Source organism: Canis aureus, chromosome 34 (assembly GCF_053574225.1).
Source record: "Canis aureus isolate CA01 chromosome 34, VMU_Caureus_v.1.0, whole genome shotgun sequence".
Classification (NCBI taxonomy): Eukaryota; Metazoa; Chordata; class Mammalia; order Carnivora; family Canidae; genus Canis; species Canis aureus.
In genome coordinates, this window is record NC_135644.1 from 11,554,166 (window position 1) to 11,575,279 (window position 21,114).

General features: G+C 39.6%; 1 protein-coding gene across 23 annotated transcripts in view; it reads left to right on the forward strand.

The window, feature by feature from the left end:
- The window catches only part of LOC144304984 (uncharacterized), a 171,658-nt gene that overhangs the window by 71,301 nt on the left and 79,243 nt on the right, over positions 1–21,114 (forward strand). For 7 of the 23 annotated variants that reach the window (XR_013372001.1, XR_013372006.1, XR_013372002.1 and 4 more), the window contains exon 1: positions 3,843–4,070. The exons of 4 other annotated variants lie outside the window; for them this stretch is intronic. Coding sequence is in view for 1 of the 19 variants with exons in the window: in XM_077883671.1 (XP_077739797.1) it covers positions 3,928–4,070 (143 nt within the window). In the remaining 18 variants the exon portion in view is untranslated. Of the gene's footprint in view, positions 1–3,842; positions 4,071–6,251; positions 6,398–14,456; positions 14,494–17,095; positions 17,256–21,114 lie in introns of those variants that run through there. 12 more of the 23 variants (XR_013372015.1, XR_013372010.1, XR_013372009.1 and 9 more) reach the window with 6 other exon arrangements.

Genomic DNA, 21,114 nt, shown 5'->3' on the forward strand with positions numbered 1-21,114 from the left:
GACTATCTCCTAACTAACTCATTCAGCTAGTTAGGGTGATACAAATGGATTACAGTCAGTGTCTTGTTTCCAAACCCAATTGGAGCAAAGTGATCACACCTAAATGTGGGAAAACAAAATAGATCACAGTGGTGCTGGTCACATGGGGTTTTTCTGAATCAGCCTTCACACAGCTATGTGCTTCATTCCAATGGGGTCATTTTTTCTAAGCTACCTGACTGGTTTCTGGAAATTGATATTCTATACTTACCTGGGTTCCTTTTCTCTCCATCACAACCTTGAACTCTAAGTTCATTTCACCTTCACCAAGGCTGCCTTTATCCTTTAGAGCTTCACCTGTTCTCCCTTCTCAGAAAGAACAAGTCAACACATCTCATAAAGTTTATTCCATTTCTGCACAACTTGTCATTCCATGAATAACCCCCAAGCCTTTACACATGGAATGCTTTTCTCTCCAACACTGACAATCCTAAACTTCATTCAATTCATCTCAAAGGCCAGCTCACCTTTTGAGCACACTCAGCTCCTTCCCTAAGAATTAACTGCTTAGTCTTCTTCCCTCTCACAACACCCTACTTTAATCTCAATGCTAGCTCTTTCCTTTTCTATTAAAATTGTTTCTTCTTTATCGTTTATGAGATTGCACTCCCTGAAGGGAGACATTTTCCATTAGGTACTCAGTAACTTCACATAGCACAATCTGAGCAAACGTTTGTTGAATGAATAAATGATTGATGAGAAAGGCATTTTGACTCTCTGTTGCCTTCTCCACAAATGGAGCTAACCCCCAAACCCCAGGAAAGTCTTAATTTGTTAGTCAAGGGTTTTAAAAACTAATTTTTCACAGAATGGATGGCACAGAGGAATTCCATGATGCATAAAAAGAAAGTATGTTACGACATGCTTCATATATCATGAACCTGCATTGCTATTTCTGAATATGGCCTAAATGTTATATATTCAATTATGGTTAAATTGTAATTGTGATTCCTGGATTTCCTTACCCTGAGTATCTATTTTGAAAAGTGAGGAAAGACAAGTTTAAACACCTACAATCTCACTAAATACAAATAACTTTATAAGACATTGTTATGAACCAGTTTTAAGGTGGATATTAAGACAGTGTCGGCTCATTTCCAAAAGGTTCCAGTGAGTATAGAGAAATTGCTCAGTCTTTTGGGTGTTTAATCTGAACAAAGACCCATATTTAAATATTTGGAAACACCAATGTAGCTGCCTGAATATTCTTTCCTCTATTTGAGGAACAGTCAGATTATGTCTACACAGTTAGGTTAAAAATGTTCTTTAACCAAACCTAGACATGTCTGTGCTTCTCCTCATCACTTATAACTTGTGACGTCACCCTTTCACTCCTTGGATAAATCCAGTATGAGCCCCAGCCCATATAAATCTGTTCTGCCCCTTTGCTTCTGTCTTCATGTACAGCATACTGTAAATAATCATAATGGAGTGGTTGTAAATAGTTCTGTGGTACACTGGAGACCCCTATTGGTAAGACTTAGGCAGTGACTATGTAGCCTGACGCCGACATCCAGAAACCAGGTCGGCTTCTGCTCAACTCCTTTGGGTTCTAGCAGGGCCGAAAGCGACAACCCCGACAATTTTTGCATGCGGATTAATCAGTTTGTAAAAGCGAATGTGTGTTTTTCCTGTACTTTCTGTTTGTGTGACGACACCTCTAAATAAGAAGGCAGTACAGATGACAAGAAAAACAATATGTGACCTCCTACAATTTTAGGGCAATTCATTTTCAGTAGATAATAGACACCAGGGATAAATACACCATTGCCGTCGTAGAAGTACCTATTGATCAAATATGGCAAAGGAACCACAAAGTCCCAATCTCTCTGAGAGTTAAGTAGTAAATTATATACTTCATGTGTTCAACTTTAAAAAACAACATTGTATTGCTTTTAAATATTTCCTGATAGAATTTAATAAATAACTAGGCTTTTGCAGGATGCTTAAAGGGTAACTTGGTTAATTTAAATTAAAAGGTACTAGGTTAGAGCCTCTGAATGCTTAAAGTGAAATTTTTATTTCAAATCATAATGGACAACTTTATTTATAATGAAAAAATGACTATCTCCCAAACATGAAATTTTAGATGAATTTTGCAGTGTGTATATTGTAATTAGTTTTACAGATTAAAAGAGGAAATAATTTTAACTATGATATAAAAGGTGTTGTTTGATGCTAAATGTACCATAAATCTTCTTTCATTCGGGAGGGGGAGGGAATTATCTGAGAATGCTGTTTTATAAACGTCACCTGGCATTTTTCCTCTGTTTTCTATCTACTTTTAAAACAATTTTTTTAAAGATTTTTATTTATTTATTCATGAGAAACAGAGAGAAAGGCAGAGACACAGGCAGGCTCCATGCAGGGAGCTCGAGCTCGGGCTGCCCTAAAACAATTTTTTTAAAAAAACCAGGGCAGCATGAATGTGATAACAATTCATTTTAAGTATTTGCTTTAAAAGTAGTCAAGGGATCCCTGGGTGGCTCAGTGGTTTAGTGCCTGCCTTTGGCCCAGGGCGCGATCCTGGAGTCCCGGGATCAAGTCCCACATCGGGCTCCCTGCATGGAGCCTGCTTTTCCCTCTGCCTGTGTCTCTGCCTCTCTCTCCCCCTCTGTCTATCATGAATAAATAAATAAAATCTTTAAAAAAAAAAAAAGTAGTCAAAAGTTCCATCCTGTCCACACTGTTCTGAAAAAGCAAAGCTTATCACTTGCCAGATAAAAAATGTCTTTGAGCTTAGATTTGGAACATATCCCTTAACTGGCATATTAACCTAATACATTGTATTGAGCAAAAATACTGGTAATAGAACAAAATACTTCAAAAAATTTACAGACACTGTAAGTTCTTGACTACTTTGTTATTGGTTTTGTTATCATTTTCATACTTGTTTTCTTCTCCATTACTTTTCTTTGCAAACTAAATGGCTAATTCTCCCGCCGTCCTGCCTCCTCTTCTTTCCCTCCTCAAAACGCATGTGTGCGTGCATACACACACACACACACAGAGCCTCCTCTTCACAACACAATCCCTTCCTCACCTTTAGCTGATGCATCTAGCACAGGAGAGAGCCTAGGTGGGGTGCATAAAATATCTGGTATCTGTGAGCTCGATGTAAAATACAAATTCCTGTTCACACCTTACAATCATTGATAATCATTTATTTCTTTGCCATGTGTAACAATCTGTCCCACATGAATGTGTAATTTATTTGTGGTGAGTTCCTAATCCTATTTGAAATGGAAGGAAATATTTTGACTCTGCTGCATGCAACTGCCATTAAACCGCCCAGTATAGTTTATTCACAAGCTCAGATATCACCCCTCAGACTGAAGCTTGGGAGGGGGCATGTCTGAGGAGAGATCTCTCTTTTTAGAAAACACATTTATCTCTCTCCCCCTAAAGTTCCCAAGTGAAGGTGGCTTCACAGAGCCAGTGCTGAAGAAAGCATCCCTGGCATTTGGTTCTGAGTGTGGGACTCTGTTGGGGTGGCAGGCTGAAATTTTTAAAAGGTCAGAGAGCTCCAGGGCCCAGTAATGTAGACATCAGAGAAGGGAAACCCCTGAGTTCTCATTCCAGCACTGTTGTCTCTGTCACCGTCTTCCCCGAATGGGTTAAAAAAATAAGTGGTTTTCTTGAAATGCATGCACTACCTGAACTGCTGGAATTAATAACTAATCAATAGTTTTTATTAGAGAGTAGGTGAGGCTACATTCTGTGGCACCTTCATGGACTATTGGGGAATGCTCCACAAAGGACAGTTCTAGAATGCATGCCTGCAATTAGGTAATGATCCCACAAAGAACTGACTTGAAGTAAAACATGTCTACCCACTCTCGGGGCTCTTGACAGCTGTTTTATCAAACTCTGAGAGATGAGGGATGAATGCCCTATAGAGGCAGTACTTCTGAAACTTTAATAATAAAAAAGAAATATTATTATAAAGAATACAACGTCTATATACTCAGAGAAGAGACCAGAGCACAAAAGTCAGAAAGTTCCAAGGATAAAATGTTCCCAGCTCTGCCGTAAGCTAATTCTATAGCCTCTTCCCTTGTTTTCTTTTTCCCCATGTAGCAAAGGGCATTATGGTCCCTACTCTGCCTGTGTCAGACATGAGAATCAAGGGAGATGATATGTGTAAAAGGGCTTTGAAAAGCTGTAGGTCCTATCTCCATGGGTGGGGTCATTATCATCCTTATTACTGTCGAAAAATGCCAGTGCTGCTCATTGCTATTAGCAAAATCCAATTCCTTTTGTTTGAGTTTTGCCTATAGAAAGCAATAAAGTGGAATAAATATCCATTAGTCAGTAGTCGACATATACTGGAACAGCTGAAACACCAAATCCTTTTCCCCTAAAAGCAGAATGCTAAACTAATGTTATTTCAGGAGTTGTGGGGGTGGGAGGGAGAGACATTGCTGAGTCGAGATGGGGGTAGTTTGGGGAGATACAGCTGGCATGGAGCAGAAAACCCTCTTCCTCATCCCAAGAAAACATCTCCACTAAATTCCTCTCCGTCTAATCACACCTAGGATAAAAGTTGGCTTGAATGGAGGCCTGTTATTGGTCAGCATTAGGATGATATTGATAGAAAATGTAACGCAATACATTTTCCTGGGCCACACATTTCTGAATAATAGCAATTTGCCAACTAGCTAACCACCTCAGCATAAACACTGGAACGCTCCTGCTGAGTTTCAGAAAGCCTGCTTGTCTGCAAGTGCACAATATACAAGGAAAATCACCAGAAAGCCCTGTGCCACCATTCAATGCAAACAGTCCTCAGGTCCTGCTGTGACTTGGCACACCCCGCTGGACAGCTGGAGGCCGGGGAAGAGGGACTGCTGCCAATAACATGTTACAAGGGATTTTCGAGCAATTTTCTGGAAACCAACAGTCCTGTGCTTCATTATTTCATGGGCAGATATCGCTACGAGCTACATATAGATCTATTATGGTGCAGTATACTGTCTATTTATACCTGATATGATATACAGTAAAACACTCCAGCACTTTCCAATCCCATTTGTGAGCTCGAGCAAGGAAAAATAGGGAGACAATTTGCCACAGCCTTATGTTATGCCTAATATAATTTTGGAAATCAGCTATTGCCCCAAACAACATTTTATTACACGCATCAAAAAGATTTAACTTGCGAAGGGTCACATAAGTGTACTCAGAATATGCTTCGAAGCCAAGAGACACTACAGATAGATGGTTTATTGCACATCTCCCTTCCCCCATCCCCCCCCAAGATCGTTTGCAATGAAGTGCTACCAGAGATCATTAAAAAAAGATTGCTCATTTTATGTAGCTTGAATATATAAAATGATAGTTATCTCAATTCCAGTGGCAAGAATGTTTGGAAGACAATGCCAAGAGATAAACTAAAGTGAGTTAAATCAGGAAGACAGGCTCTGTGGCAATTAGTCTAATGTAATATCATTTTTAATGTAAAGAAGCTACATTTTCTAATTTTCACTAAAAGCCCTAGGTGCTGAATGGGTTATAATAAATGCATGCAATAAAAAACAGGTACACTCATCTTATAAAGCAGCCTATTAACCAGACTGCTAGTGCTGCAAAATCCAGTACACAGTAAACAATACTTTTTCTGTTAGAATAATGATGCATAGTTTACTCTTTTATACCATGCAGCACTTGGGGACCACATCCATTTACCAAAATAATACCAAATTAGTACTGTAAATATTGAAATCAGACCTTTCAGGCTAACCAGTGGCCTAATTTTCTCTTCAATCTGCTCTTAATCTCAATTCATCAATAACACTACCTTATTATTGGACTTTGACAGCAAGCTAAGGCTTTTGATAAATTATACATCTCAAGCCAGATTTAAAATTTGAAGCTCAAGTGCTAATTATCTGTACAGGCCTAGTTAATAACGAGATTTCTTGTTAAGTATCTGATCACAGCATGGGCATCATTTGTCAAGATCCTCAAGTCTACCTTAGAGACCGCTCTTCGAATCCTCCCCTGCCTACCATATGTAAAATTGGGATCTTTGTTTCTATAATAACCTTTTATTAGGAAGCTGACATAATGATTAAGTTCGCTGTAGACACACACAATGAATTAGACAATTACCCTTGCTGCTTTAAACCACTCAGACTCCTAGCAAGACAAAATAATTAATATTGAATTTTAATTTGATGTGTTCCACATTTAAACCCCAATTTGCAAAGTACACCTGGAAAGCTGCCGCTGCTTCTTTGCAGTTTGTGCCGAGGAACTAAAGGCCCCCGCAGTTTGAATGTAAAAGCACAGAAGGCACGATGCACCACGATCACTTCTCAGTGGAGCACAGAATTTTCCAGCATTAATGGGAAAGGTAATTACCTAGGTCTAACTTTATAGCCTTTTCTCTAATGAAACTATAATCTCCGAGGCCTATACACTTTAAGCATTTGCATGATTTTAATGATTTCGGTGCCATAACTGTTGGTATACCCAGTCATTTTGAAATGAAATGTCTTAAACACAAAGACGTTAATTATATTTCCAGGCTATTCTTATTGGCACAAAGTAAGGCTGAGTCGAAGAGAAGCACCATTGTTAAAACAACCAAGGGCAGCAGTTCTCACATGGCCCCCAGAAAGATGAGCCCCCAGTGTAGAGATCCTTTTCTACCATCCTACCTGCCTCCCCAGACTTCACCTAGAATGGTAATAGGGCATAAAAGCTTAAGTCCTTTTGACTTTTCTCCCATGCCTAATATTTCCAGAAAGGGTGTAGAATGAGTGTAATCTGATAACGCCATGAAATATTCTCACTCTCTAACCAAATCTCCTCTTAAAAAATGATTAACCTTCCTGACTGGGGGCATTTCAGTCTCATGGGTGGGGGCAGGGAATCCATGCCATTTTTTTCTTTCCAGAAAACATTGGAGCTTGGGAGAGGAAAGGTGACTTGCTTGCTCTTCTATAGCATCATACAGTGCCAAGGCCAACCTGCCAGCCTAAATTGAACTGTTTTAAGACTTATTAAGGAAACTTACACAATTATGGAAAGGAATAAAGATTCACAATCCATTTATTATGAATCCAGAAAGCCCTTATTCATCCAGATCGAGCAGCTTACGTGCTCCTGAGTGAGGTGGCCAAATCCAGAAACAATGGCTTCTCTTCTCTCCTTGGGTTTTCCATTTTCCTGCTTTCTTGTCCACAGATTCACTGCTTTCCAAGTCCCTCCCCAAGCTGAGTGGCAGCCAGAGGAGGATCCAATACTACTGGTTGTAGAGGGGCACCAAGAAGACATTTTTTTTAATTATAGCAGCTCTTTGGCTTGCCAAGTCTACCAGGCACAGGGAAAGATCGCTACCTTCTCTCACTTGGTGCCGCAATGTATCTAGGATCTTCATGCTTTGTTCTACCATCAGTATTGTATGGAAGGCACTTCTTTCTGGGCACATTCCTCCCATCAGTTCCCTGCAATACCAAGATGACCACAAAGTCGTGGGAAATAGCGTTCTTCGACTTAAGTTGAACTCTTTATTAAGTCAGGGACAAGAGCAGCTGCACCCATAGCTTATCAGATAGGTGACAAAGTCACTGACACACAAGTCTCTGAAATCCTGCATTTTCTCCCCAAACTGTGAATGAGGTCTATGCAAAGAGAATGAAATCATCATCACTTTCTGAGCTACATATTCTGGGGAAAGAGGCAAATGTCCAAGGCTCCCAAATCTGTCAATGAAATTAGCAACACTCCATGTCTTCTTAGAAGTTTCTTCTATTGATTATTCTCATTAAGCTATTAAGCCAAAGTATTTAATAATCCTTCCTCCCTAGGTCATCTCTTCTTTTAAAACTGTGTGTCAATGAATCTAGCCTCTGAGAGTTACAAGCTATGCAACCTTAGGCAGGTTAGGTAACCTCCTTGAGCCTCAGTTTTATCAGGAGTAAAATTAGAATCACAAAGGCCTATTTCCCAGTGTTGTTATGGAAATCAAATGCGAATTATATATCATGCTCTTAGGACAGCTGTTGACATTAGTAAGTGCTTAATAAATATTGACCAATACTAATCGTCTTGTTAGTTATTTTAGAAAATATTGCAGACTATTATTTAGTAGCTCTTAAATGATCATTTGCTTTTGGGGTCCTGGCCACCACAGAATTTAACGAGGATCACAAGAACCTCATTTCTAGGAATAGTAAATCAACAATCGAAAATATATGTCTTCGGGGCACGTGGGTGGTTCAATGGTTGAGCGTCAGCCTTGGCTCAGGGTGTGATCCACGGGTCCTGGGATGGAGTCCCACATCAAGCTCCCTGCAGGGAGCCTACTTCTCCCTCTGCCTGTGTCTCTGCCTCTCTCTGTGTGTGTCTCTCAAGAGTAAATAAATAAAATCTTTTTTAAAAAAAATTGTCTTCCTCAGGCAGGATTTGCAAACAAAGCCACAATCCAAGTAAATATAATTGATGATTATTAAAAGAAAAACTCTATGCTAAGAAAAAGGCTAAAAAGAATATACATTTTTTATTGTGGTAAAAGACACAAAACATACAATTTACCATCTTAACAATTTTTAAGTGTGCAGTGCAGTAGTATCAACTAAACACATTGTTTTACAACAGATCTTCAGAAATTTTTCATCTTACAAAACTGAAACTCTCTACTCATTGAACAACTCCTCGCATTCCCCTTCTCTCCAGCCCCTGGCAATCACTATTCTACTTTATAAGAGTCTAATTTAGATATCTCATATATGTGGAATTATGCAGTATTTGTCCTTCTTTAACTGGCTTATTTCACTTAGCATGATATCCTCAGAATTCACCCTTGTTGTAGCATATGACATAATTTCCTTCTTTGAAAGGCTGAATAATATTTCATTTTGTGCATATACCACATTTCTTGAAAATACTTATTTTTCAAGGTGATATTTCATTGTTATTTTGACGTGCATTTTCCTGATGCCTAGCAGCTGTTCATGTGCTTGTTGACCGTTTGGATATCCTTTTTGGAGAAATGTCTATTTAAGTCCTTTGTTCAATTTTAATTGGATTTTCTTCCATTCCAATGGTCACATTTTCAATCTGTTGATTGTTTCCTTTGCTACATAGAAGTTTTCAAATTTGATGTAGTTCCATTTGTCTATTTTTTATTTCATTGCCTGTGCTTTTGGGTCATATCCAAGAAATCATTGGTAAGACCAAGGTCATGGAGATTTTCCCCTATACCATCTTTAGGTCTTTAATCCATTTTGAATTAATTTTTACATATGGCATAAAGTAAGGGTCCAACTTTATTCTTTTGTATGTGGATATCCAGTTTCCCAGCACCATGTGAGGAAGAGACTATCCATTCCCCCCATCAGTAGCCCTGGTACACAATCATTTGAAGGTCATTTCACCATATGCGTGAGGGTTTATTTCTGAGCTCTCTGTTCTGTTCCATTAGTCTATATGTCTGGCTTTATGTCAGTACCATACTGTTTTGATTACTGAAGCTTTGTAATGTTTGGAAGTCAGAAAGTGTGAGGCCTTTGACTTTGTCTTTCTTCCTCAAGGTTGTTTTGGGGAAATTGACTGCATTTTCATGTTGTTAATGCTGTTATCTTGAGTCAGTGGGACTACAAGTCAACTACCTGAATTTCACAGGTTGTATTTGAGAAGCAAACATTACAAATGGATATGTTAGAGTAACTGGGGGAGAGGATGAAATATCATTTCATAACTGTACAATCTGGTTTCCAAGTCTCTATTTCTGCTAATTGTGGAAAACTTAACCCCACTAGTTTCAGATATAGTTGATGCAATGACTTTTCAGCTAAAAATGGTGTTATCAGCTGGTTGCAGGACAGTACCTAACATGATCTCCAGTCAGTCTCTCCTGCCCACCTGTCCTCTGGTCAACAGATAATGGCAGTGAGAAGTGATGGGTGGTAGAGAGAACTGAAAGATCTCTTACCCGATGCCTTCACTGGACAGCCACTGACCTCCACCCCAAGCTGGTCTCTGCAGGATAATACCTGGTATTTGCTCTGACTAGTGGCAATTGGCTGGTCCACTGGAACCTTCTGGCTTCCTGCCTAGCTTCTGTGGTACATATAATCCCAGAGCTGTAGGCAATTTTCCTTCCTAACTCCAGTAAAAAGTTCTTATGTATATTGTTAATGTCATCCTTTGGCTTTGCCAAGCAGCCTCAGGGACACTCACATCAGCACAGCCTCCTAAGTACAAGACTCAATACAGTGGGCTCACAGTCCCAGACAAGGCAGAGAACTCTCCAAAAACTGGGAGGGGAAGACCAACTTTGTGGAGTTTTTTTTTATTTAATTTAATTTAATTTAGTTTAATTTAACTTTAAATTCAGTATAGTTAACATACAGTGTTATATTAGTTTCAGGTGTACAATACAGTGATTCAGCACTTCCATACATCACCTAGTACTCATCACAAGTGTCCTCCTTAATCCTATCACCTGTTTCACTCATCCCACATCCATCTTACCCCTGGTAACCATCAGTGTGTTCTCTATGGTTAAGAGTCTCTTTCTTGGTTTCTCTCTCTCTCTCTCCTCATTTTTGTTGTTTTTGCCTCTTAAATTCTACATATGAGTGAAATCATGTGATATTTGTCTTTCTCTGACTTATTTCACTTAGCATTACACTCTTAGCTCCACCCACATCATTGCAAATGGCAAGAATTTGTTCTTTATTATGGTTCAGTAATATTCTGTTGTATATACATACCACTTCTTCTTTATCCATTCATCTACTGATGGACATTTGACCTGCTTCCATAATGATGCTACTATAAACATAAGGGTGCATGTATCCCTTTGAATTAGTGTTTTTGTAATTTTTGGATAAACACCTAGAGTGTAATTACTGGATTGTAGGGTAGTTCTATTTTTAATTTTCTGAGGAACCTCCGTACTGTCTTCCACAGTGACTGCCCAGTTTGCATTCCCATTAACAGTGTACAAGGGTTCCTTTTTCTCCACATCCTTACCCACTTGTTTCTTATGTTTCTGATTTTAGTCATTCTGGCAAATGTGAGATGATATCTCATCATGGTTTTGATTTGCATGATGTTGAGTATCTTATCTTGTGTTTGTTGGCCATCTGAATGTCTTTGGGAAAATGTTCATTTCTTCTGCCCGTTTTTAATTGGATTATTTGGATTTTTGGTGTTGAGTTGTATAAGTTCTTTATATATTTTGGAAATTAAGCTTTTATCAGATACATGATTTACAAATATCTTTTCCCATTCTATAGATTGTCTTTTAGTTTTGTTGATAGTTTCCTTTGCTGTGCAGAAGCTTTTTATTTTAATGTAGTTCTAGTAGTTTACTTTTCCTTTTATTTCCTCTTCCTCAGGAGACATACCTAGAAAAATGTTGCTGTGGCCAATGTCCAAGAAATTACTGCCTGTGCTCTTTACTAGGAATTTTACAGTTTCAGGTCTTACATTTAGGTCTTTAATCCATTTTGGATTCATTTTTGTATATGGTGTAAGAAAGTGGCTCAGTTTCATTCCTTCCCATGCTTATTTGAATCCTTTCTCTCTCTCTTTTTTTTTTTTAAGGAGTCTGACTAGATGCTTATCAGTTGTGTTGATCTTTTCAAAGAATAAGCTCCTGGTTTCATTGATTTGTTCTATTGTTTGTTTGTTTTTTAGTTTCTATATCATTTATTTCTGTTCTAATATTTTTTTAAAGATTTTATTTATTTATTCAGGAGAGACACACACACACACACACAGAGGCAGAGACATAGGCAGAGGGAAAAGCAGGCTCCATGCAGGGAGCCCGATGTGGGACTCGATCCCGGTATCCAGGACCATGCCCTGAGCCAAAGGCAGAGACGCTCAACTGCTGAGCCACCCAAGTGTCGCTCTGTTCTAATCCTTATTGTTTCCTTTCTTCTACTGGGCTTCGGTTGTGTTTGTTCTTCATTTCCTAGCTCCTTTAGGTGTAAGGTTAGGTTGTTCAAGATGATTTTTCTTCTTTTTTTTTAAAGACTTATTTATTTTAGAAAGAGCACAGGGGGAGAAGCACAGAGAAAGGGAGAGTGAAATTTAAGCAGGAAGCTAGCACAAATCTCCATCTTATGACCCTGAGATCATGACCTGAGCTGAAACCAAGAGAAGGACATTTAACTAACTGTACCACCTAGGCACCCCAAGATTTTTCTTGCTTCTTGCAGTATTGCTATAAACTTCTCTTAAAACTGCTTTGCCTCATCCCAAAGGTTTTGGACCATTGTGTCTTCATTTGCATTTGTTTCCAAGTTCTTTTTTATCTCTTCTTTGATTTCTCAGTTAGCCCATTATTGTTTAGTAGCATGGGATTTAACCTCCATATATTTGTGGTCTTTCCAGGTTTCTTCTTATGGTTGATTTCTATTTCATAGTGTTGTAGTCAGATGCATGGTATGACTTCAGTCTTTTTTAATTTATTGAGGCTTGTTTTGTGGCCTAATATTTGGCCATTCTAGAGAATGTTTTATGTGTGCTTGAAAAGAATATGTATTCTGCTGTATTATGATGGAGTGTTCTGAATATATCTGTTAAATCCATGTGGTCCAATGTATCCCACAAAGCCACTATTTCTTTGTTGATTTTCTGTTCGTATGATCTGTTCATTGAAGTAATTGGGTATTAAAGTCCCCTACTATTATTGTATGACTATTGATTAGTTCTTTTATGTTTGTTATTAACTGTTATATGTATTTGGGTGCTCCCATACTGGGTGCATATATATTTACAATTGTTATATCTTTTTGTTGGATTGTCCCCTTTATTATTATATAACCTCCTTCTCTGTCTCTTTTTACAGACTTTGTTTTAAAGACAGTTTTGTCTGATATAATAAGTATTGCTATCTTACTGGCTTTCTTTTGACATCTATTTGCATGATAAGTGTTTCTCCATCCCTTCACTTTTAATCTGCAAGTATCTTTTGGTCTGAAGTGAGCCTCTTATAGGTAGCATATAAATGGATGTTGTTTTCTTATCCATTGTCACCCTATGTCTTTTGACTGGAGCATTTAGTCCCTTTATATTCAAAGTAAGTATAGATAGGTATTTATCACCATTTTGTTACTTGTTTTGTGGTTGCTTTTGTAGTGTTTTTCTGACCCTTTCTTCTCTTTCTGTTTTTCATTGTTTTCTGCTTTTCTTTAGTAATATACTTGGATTTCTTACTCTTTATTTTTTGCATATCTACTACTGTGTTTTGATTTATGGTTACCATTAAGTTTATATATAACATCTTCTGCATATATATATAACAATCTATATTAAACTGATGGTCACTTAATTTTGAATTCATTCTTTACTCCTCTCCCTTCCATGTTTCAGATATTTAGTATCATATTTTATATTCTTTCATTTTGCTCTTTTCTTGACTGGTTTTTACAGATACTGTTTTTGTTGTTTTGCTTTTGTGCTTCCTATTTTTCTTACTCTTACTTATGATTTTTGTTTTTCCACTCACTGAGTCCCCTTTAATGTCCCTGGTAGGGCTGGTTTAGTGGTCACAAATTCTTTCAACTTTTGTGTGTCTGGGAAACTCTTTATCTCTCCCTCTATTCTGAATGATTGCCTTGCTGGATAGATTGCAGATTTTTCCCTTTCAGCACTTTGAATACATCATGCACTCCCATCTGGCCTGCAAAGTTTCCACTAAAAAATCAGCTGATGGCCTAATAGGGTTTCCTTTGTATGTAACTGTCTTCTTTTCACTTGCAACCTTTAAAATTCTTTTTTAAACTCTATTTTTTGATATTTTAATTACTGTGTCTTGGGGATCCCTGGGTGACTCAGCAGTTTGGCATCTGCCTTTGGCCCAGGGCACAATCCTGGAGTCCTGGGATCAGGTCCCCGTGGGGGTGGGGCCGTCGGGCTCCCGGCATGAAGCCTGCTTATCCCTCTGCCAGTGTCTCTGCCTCTCTCTCTCTCTCTCTCTCTCTCTCTCTCTGTCTAAAATAAATAAATGAATACATACATACATAAATCTTTTTTTAAAAAATCTTAATTACTGTGTCTTGGTATGGACCTCCTTGGGTTGAATTTGTTGGAGAATCTCTGTGACTCCTGAAACTGGATCTCTGTTTCCCTCCTCAGATTTGGGACATTTTCAGTTCTTATTTCTTCAAACACATTTTCTGCCCCCCTTCTCTTTCTTCTCCTTCTGGAATCCCTATATTGCAAATGTTATTATGCTTGTTGGAGTCACTGAGTTCTCTAAGTTACTCCTAATTATATAGTATTTGTCTCTCACCTGTTCAGCTTGATTGCTTTCCATTACTCTAGCCCCCAGATCACTGATACATGCCTCTGCTTCCTGTAGCCTACTATTTATTCTATCTATTGTATTTTTAATTTCATTTACAAGTTCTCATCTCTGATATGTTATTTTTTATCTCTTTGTCAAGGGTCTCAGTGATGCCTTCTACACTTTTCTGAAATCCAGTAAGTATCTTTATGATCATTACTTTAAATTCTGTATCAGGTATATTATTGATTTCTCTTTAACTTAGATCTCCTGCTGTGATTTTTGTCTGTTCTATCATTTGAGACATATTTCTCTGTCTCCTCATTTTGTCTACCTCTCTGTGTCCATTTATAAATTTCTTTATGTTAGGAAAGTCAGCTCCATCTACTGCTCTTAATAGTAGTGGCTTTATGAAGAAGAGGTCCTATAGTGCCCTGCAGTGCAGTGTCCCCTGTTCACCAGAAACTGACACTTCAAAGGAGTCTCCTATGTGTATTTTATATTCTGCTATTGTGTTTGAGTCACCTTTCCTTTCATTATAAATGTCTGTACTAACTCTTTGCTTGTTGTGGGCTATGCTTGCTCTCTGTGATATTACTGAGACCCAGGCAGGCTGACTCTGACAAGGGTTGACTGCAGAAGGGCTCACGAGAGCCAGGCAATGGTGTTAGCAAAATTTGTGCTGAGCCACTAGTGCTAGACTGGATCCCCTGAAGTGCAGTGGCCACCAAGGCAATGCTTGCAGAGGCAGTGGCTAGGTTGGCTCTGCACAGCATTAACAAAATTTACACTGAGCCCAGGGCTGAGGCCAGCAGGCTTAGAGAAGGCGAGTCCTCTGGGGAACTCACGGGTGGGACACACTGCTAGCAGGTTAAGCAGCAAGTGTCTGGGCAGCGCAGCCTCCTGCAGGTGGCTCATTGTCTATGCTGGGGAGCAGGGGAGGAAAATGGCAACTGCCAGCTCCTTTGTCTACAGAGAAGTCCCCCAACACAGTCCAAAATCAGTATAAACAGATTTCCCTCCCGTTGTGCAAGCTGTCATTTCTATGTTGCCTCTCCTCAGATTGCTGCCTTTTTAAGGTCCTGGACCCAGCTATCACCAGCCTAGCCCTCCTGAGTCAGCTGACTTTTAAAGCTCCAGGCTAGGGGAGGCCAACCTTTGATGCCTTGCCATTTCTCTTTTGTCCCATTTGGCAACATACATGTCCATATGAGCTGATACTCCAAAACAAATCCCTCTGGAGAAGAGATCATAAGACTTACATCATGACTACTCCCTGCTGACTGTTGCAGATATTCCCAACTTCAAGGATGGGATAGATTGAGATGATGGAGGAGTTGGTAGCAGGGAGGAAAATTAGAATATAGGATTGAATATCTCTTGTTATTACTAGACAACAAATAAAGAATTCATTTATCATCCTGATAAAAGAAAAACAATGACTTTTAAGATTCTAGTGGAGGGATGCCTGAGTGGCTTGGTCAATGAAGTGTCCAACTCTTGATTTCAGTTCAGGTCCTGATCTCAGAGTCATGAGATAGAGCCATGGTGGGCTCTGCACTCAGTGTGGAGTCTTCTTGAGATTCTCACTCCTTCTCCCTTGGCTCTTCTCCCCCTCTAAAATAAATACATCTTTAAAAAAAAAAAAAAAAAAAAAAAGATTCCAGTGGATCTCTCTTCTTTTGAGGAAAATCTGAGAGGAAGTAGTAGGATGAGCTACACCCCACTCTTGCATCTGGTATGTGACCACAGCTGATCTTCATCATTTCTCTCCTTTATCACCCATTCTAAATTTGCTTCACTCTCAGCTACCATCTTTGCTGGTCTCTGTGGTTTTCCTGGTGATATGACCTAGAACCTCAACCCTGAAATATCTCAGCAATGGTCCCTATGCCCTTCTCAGGCCAAGGTTGCTGCACTTGTCCACTTACTATCAAATATGATCTAGTGAACACCAGGAAGCACTCAAATGGATCACCTGAGACCAACATATTATTCTCATTCCCATTGTGTAACTGCAGCCTGCCACCACCTAATTGTTAGGGGCAATGACCCCCCCTTCTTTTTCCTGGACATCAGAAAGCCAAAGGGCCCAGGTAGTAGCCACAGTTTGTAGTTCAATGAGACTCTTCCCTCTTTGGAGACCACAATCTCTAACCCTGCAGAACCCAGGTTTCTGGAGATGAGAAGCACAAATTCCCCAAGTAGATCATTGAAATGAAGATAAGTGGGGTCTGCTGCCATTCTATAGTTCCCAGTCCAATGTATTCTTCCTATTGAGGATGCAGCCACATATAAAGTTCTTTGATTCCCGGTGTATATTCTGTTTAATAGGATAACACTACCCTCTAGCTGGGTATGACCTCCAAGCTGGCACTTTAGCTGTGCCTTTAGCTATCCATTCCCAGGTTCTATCAGGTCACCAGAGTAGTGCAATATGTAAGAAGATCAGTGAATCTTATGGTCATAGATCCTCTCCTGTACCTCTTCACTGAAAAGTGGGTCCCCTGGTGTCATATTATGTATGACCCCATACCAGTGAATCAAACTCTTAATAAGCCCTCAAATAGTGGTACTAGAAGAGGTCCTAGAGTCAGGAAAAGCAAATCTATACCCAGAATATGTGTCTATTCCTGTCTGAATGAATCACTATCCTTTTAAGTATGGAAGGGATCCAATGTAGTCAGCTTTCCAGCAAATAGCTTATTGGTCTTCGAATGGCACCATAATGGAGACTCAGCCAAGGATCACAATCAAAGTATGTCTTTCCAAGTATGTCTTTCCCAATTATACATTCAGGGACCAAGAAAATGACCACCAGATGGATTTGCAGACCCAATTGGCCCACTGTGAACTAGACCCAACCTACCTGCTGTGGCAAGAACTTCATTCATTTATTACCTGGCTTCAGTATGCTCATACTCTAACAGGAGGCCCATGGCGATGCTTAGGGATCCAGGTATTTATGTCAACTGAGATTTTGTGTCCAATCGTTCTTGAAATGTTTAGGTGCTCAGTGCTTAGTTACCCAAGTAAATGATAGTAGGCCCCTTTAAAAAAGGACTAGAAGGATCATTATTGTGTGCACCTTCTGTGGTGTTGCAGGATCATTCCACCAGGCAACTGAAGCTTTCCTTTAGCCAATATGTTCCAGACCCCAAAACTGGCTCAGGTCTAGAAAATGGGAAGGGATTATGACTTTTGTTATGAAAACTTCCCACAGCCTTCTGACCATCTTTACTGTATTGAGTACTATTCCCCCCAAATTCATGCCCACTTGGAACCACAGAAAGTGAATAGGGTCATTATAGATGTAATCAAGTTAAGACGAGATCATACTATGCCAGTGTGGGGCCTTAATCCAATGACTGATGTCCTTATAAGAGGAGAGAAATTTGGACTCAGACATAGAGAATACCATGTGAAAGTGGATGCATATACAGAGATGATGCCATGTGACAACAAAGGTAGATTTTGAAATGATGCCTCAACAAACCAAGAAACACTAAAGATTCCTGGAAACCACCAGTAGCTAGACGAGAGAATGAAAGATGTTTTCTCTCAAAGTTTCCAGAAAGAATCAACCTTGACTACACCTTGATTTCAGACTTTTAGTCTCTAGAACTGAGAGAAAAGAAATTTCTGTTGTTTTAATGTGCCCAATTTGTGGTTTATTACAGCAGCTCTAAGAAACTAATACACCATCCATCCTTAATTTATTCTGATGGTACAAATTTCGTACCCTGTCACTACTCATCTATTTTGTTCCTAGAAATTCTGTGTTCTATTAACCATCCAGAACTCTATAGATTAGCAATCCTATTCCCCTCTATACTTGTGATCCTTTATAATAATTGTGTCCACCTGGCTCCCGAAGGTTAATTACTGCTACCTGGGCTCTCGTTTTCTGGTCTAAGATTTTGCTGTCAGGGTGCCTGGTTCTGTGGCGACATCTCCTACTATCAACCCTGGCCTCTAGGGAATAGCCATCACCAGACTTCTTGGTGATGGCTTACACCTCTCCCACCAATGAATTCTGTATGGTCTTCGTAAATAGTGCATCCTTTGAGGCTTAACATAATCATAGGGTGAGTTTTCTAACCTTTCACAGTATATCCATTCCAGCATGCTGACTTCTCTGAGCCCTTGAACTCCTTTTTTCATCCTTTTCATGGCAATTCTGATGCAGCATCTTACTTAGTGTAGGCCATTGGTACCTCCATGCTTCTTGGAGCCATCCTAGAAGCGAGTTTACACCATTTTCTGGGGTTCTTGCCAATGTGGCAAATCCTGTTTCTTGAAGAGGACTAACACTCCTTTTCCAACCTCAATTCTTGGATCAGGCATTGGCGGTAAAGCAGAGCTCCCTGCCTCTGGATCGCCACCAGAGTGTTGGGGCCATCTTAGCTCCTGAATCCTCTCTCTAACCCTTCTGATAATTCCCTGTGTTAAAATCCTTGTCTCCTGAGTTACCCGGAGTGCTTTCTTTCTGCTCTGATTTTTTTGTTGTTGTTTGGTTTGGGATTTTTCTTTTGTTTCTTTTTATTTTTTGATTAATACTTTTTTTAAATTTTTATTTATTTATGATAGTCACAGAGAGAGAAAGAGAGAGAGGCAGAGACACAGGCAGAGGGAGAAGCAGGCTCCATGCACCGGGAGCCCGATGTGGGATTCGATCCCGGGTCTCCAGGATCGCGCCCTGGGCCAAAGGCAGGCGCCAAACCGCTGGGCCATCCAGGGATCCCTGATTAATACATTTTTAACAAGGTTATATTAGAAAAGGAAGAGAAAGGAGAGCAGTTGGAAAAAAAACAATGTCCAGAAGGGGCAGAGAGTAAGGATGTATTCTCACAGTATTTAAATAGCATGGCAAGGGCCCTCAGGGGTGGTTAACCCCTTAGATGCTAGGCCACAGGGAGATCCATGTGTCTCCAGAGGATGTCAGGGATACTCAGGGAGCGTGGGAGGGGTGTTTACTAATGGGTATTAAATTCTTCCCTATTTAACTACTGGTAATAATGTACTAGAAAGTCCTGGAAAGAAAATCACCTGAGAACAAATATAGACTGAGAGGGAAAAAAACTCACCTGCGGGGACTTGCTAAAAATGAAAATTTCTAGACCCCCTCCCCAAGGATTCTGATCCAATAGGTTTGGTGTAGGACCCAGGAATCTTCCATAGGCACTTCAGGAGATTCTGACAGAACAGATCCACAGAACATATTCTGAGAAAGACTAGTCAGCAGAGGAACAGAAAGGGAACACTGTGTATGGAGCAGAAGCAGGGTGCTGAGGCCAGAGTGGAGTCAGTGTGGTTCTGTGACTTTCTTTCCATGAGGAACCTGCCAACCAAGCACAGAAGCCAAGCGTATACACAGTCATGTATGTCCAGGCTTGAGGACTTAGTGGAACAGTGCCAAGTAATGAGAGGCAAGTAATGAGAGGTTACGGAGAAAGAAAAGTTCAAGGTAGTCAATCGGCTGGAGCATCTAGACTAGATAAGAAGGAGGAAAAGCCAAAAGATCGAAAAATTGGGAGGAAATTGAGAATTTCAGCAACCAGGAGTCTCTATGAGGTCAGAGTGCAGACGCGGGAGAAGTAGGGTGAGACAGAGAAGGGAGTAGACTGTGGTCCACCTTGTAATGTGGAGCAGTTCTGGGTTATGACTGTCCTCAGCGTATGTTGTCCAGGAACTGGGTGACTGAACTAGAACAGAGATAGAGGAACATGGAGATGACAATATGCAGGAAATGCAATGCTAGTGTGATGGGCTGAAGAGTGGCTCCCCAGATTTATCCACATCCCAATCCCTGAAACCTGTGAATGTCACCTTTTATGGCAAAAGGGGCCAAATGGGTCTTGGAGGTGTGATTAAGGATTCTGAGATGAAGAGATTATCCTAGATTATATGAGTGAGTCATAAAATACAGAAAAATACATATATATTTATAATTAACTTTGTGATATACTTCCATCTTTCCTGTATTTTTATCCACATATTCTGAAAAGTTATGCATTAATATTCTTAACGGCATACGTAAGAAAATTAAAATATATTTTGAAACTGTCACCCTATTATATTGAGGCACAATAACAACATAAATAACTCATATCACATATGTTAAATATATGTAGTTTTGTTTCTTGATTTTTTTTCTTCTGGCTGTTTGCTGAACCAGCCCCAATTTTGTGTGCCTTTTCATCTGGAACCACCAGATTTTAGTAGAGCAATGTGCACTGGTATCTTAAAGGTACAATGCAACATTTTGGAATGGATAAAACATGAAACCTTACCTACAGATGTATAGACAGGTAGTGGTACTGCTACAGATAATGCCCTACCACATAGTAATTCTAATAAATTTGAATTCCCATAAAAAATGTATGGTACAGTGTTAATTAATTGTACACAGCATTACCAAGAATAATGCTGACAGGGAGAACTTCCATTCTGGTGAGGCTTTAATGAAAATCAAACCCTCTCTTCAGAAATGTTCCCATCTAACTTTTTAAAAGATATTTCTAATCATGCTCCTTTTCCATTACCACCCCCTTCTATTTGTGTCAGACACTGCAGGGCACATTCATATCATGAGGCTAGTTCTAGCCCTGAAGTGAATATTTCACAAAGTTGGGTGTGTCACTCCAGTGGGCCGCAGAAGTATTCCTAGAAGTCATTCTTTCACCAGAATGGCTAAAAATAACTGTACACAGAAGTGACTGCAAACCACATAACTATCCCTCTAAACCCAAAATAAATGCACCTCCAATTCAACTTCCCCTTGCCAGAACCCAAAAATCCCTACAGCCATTTCAACA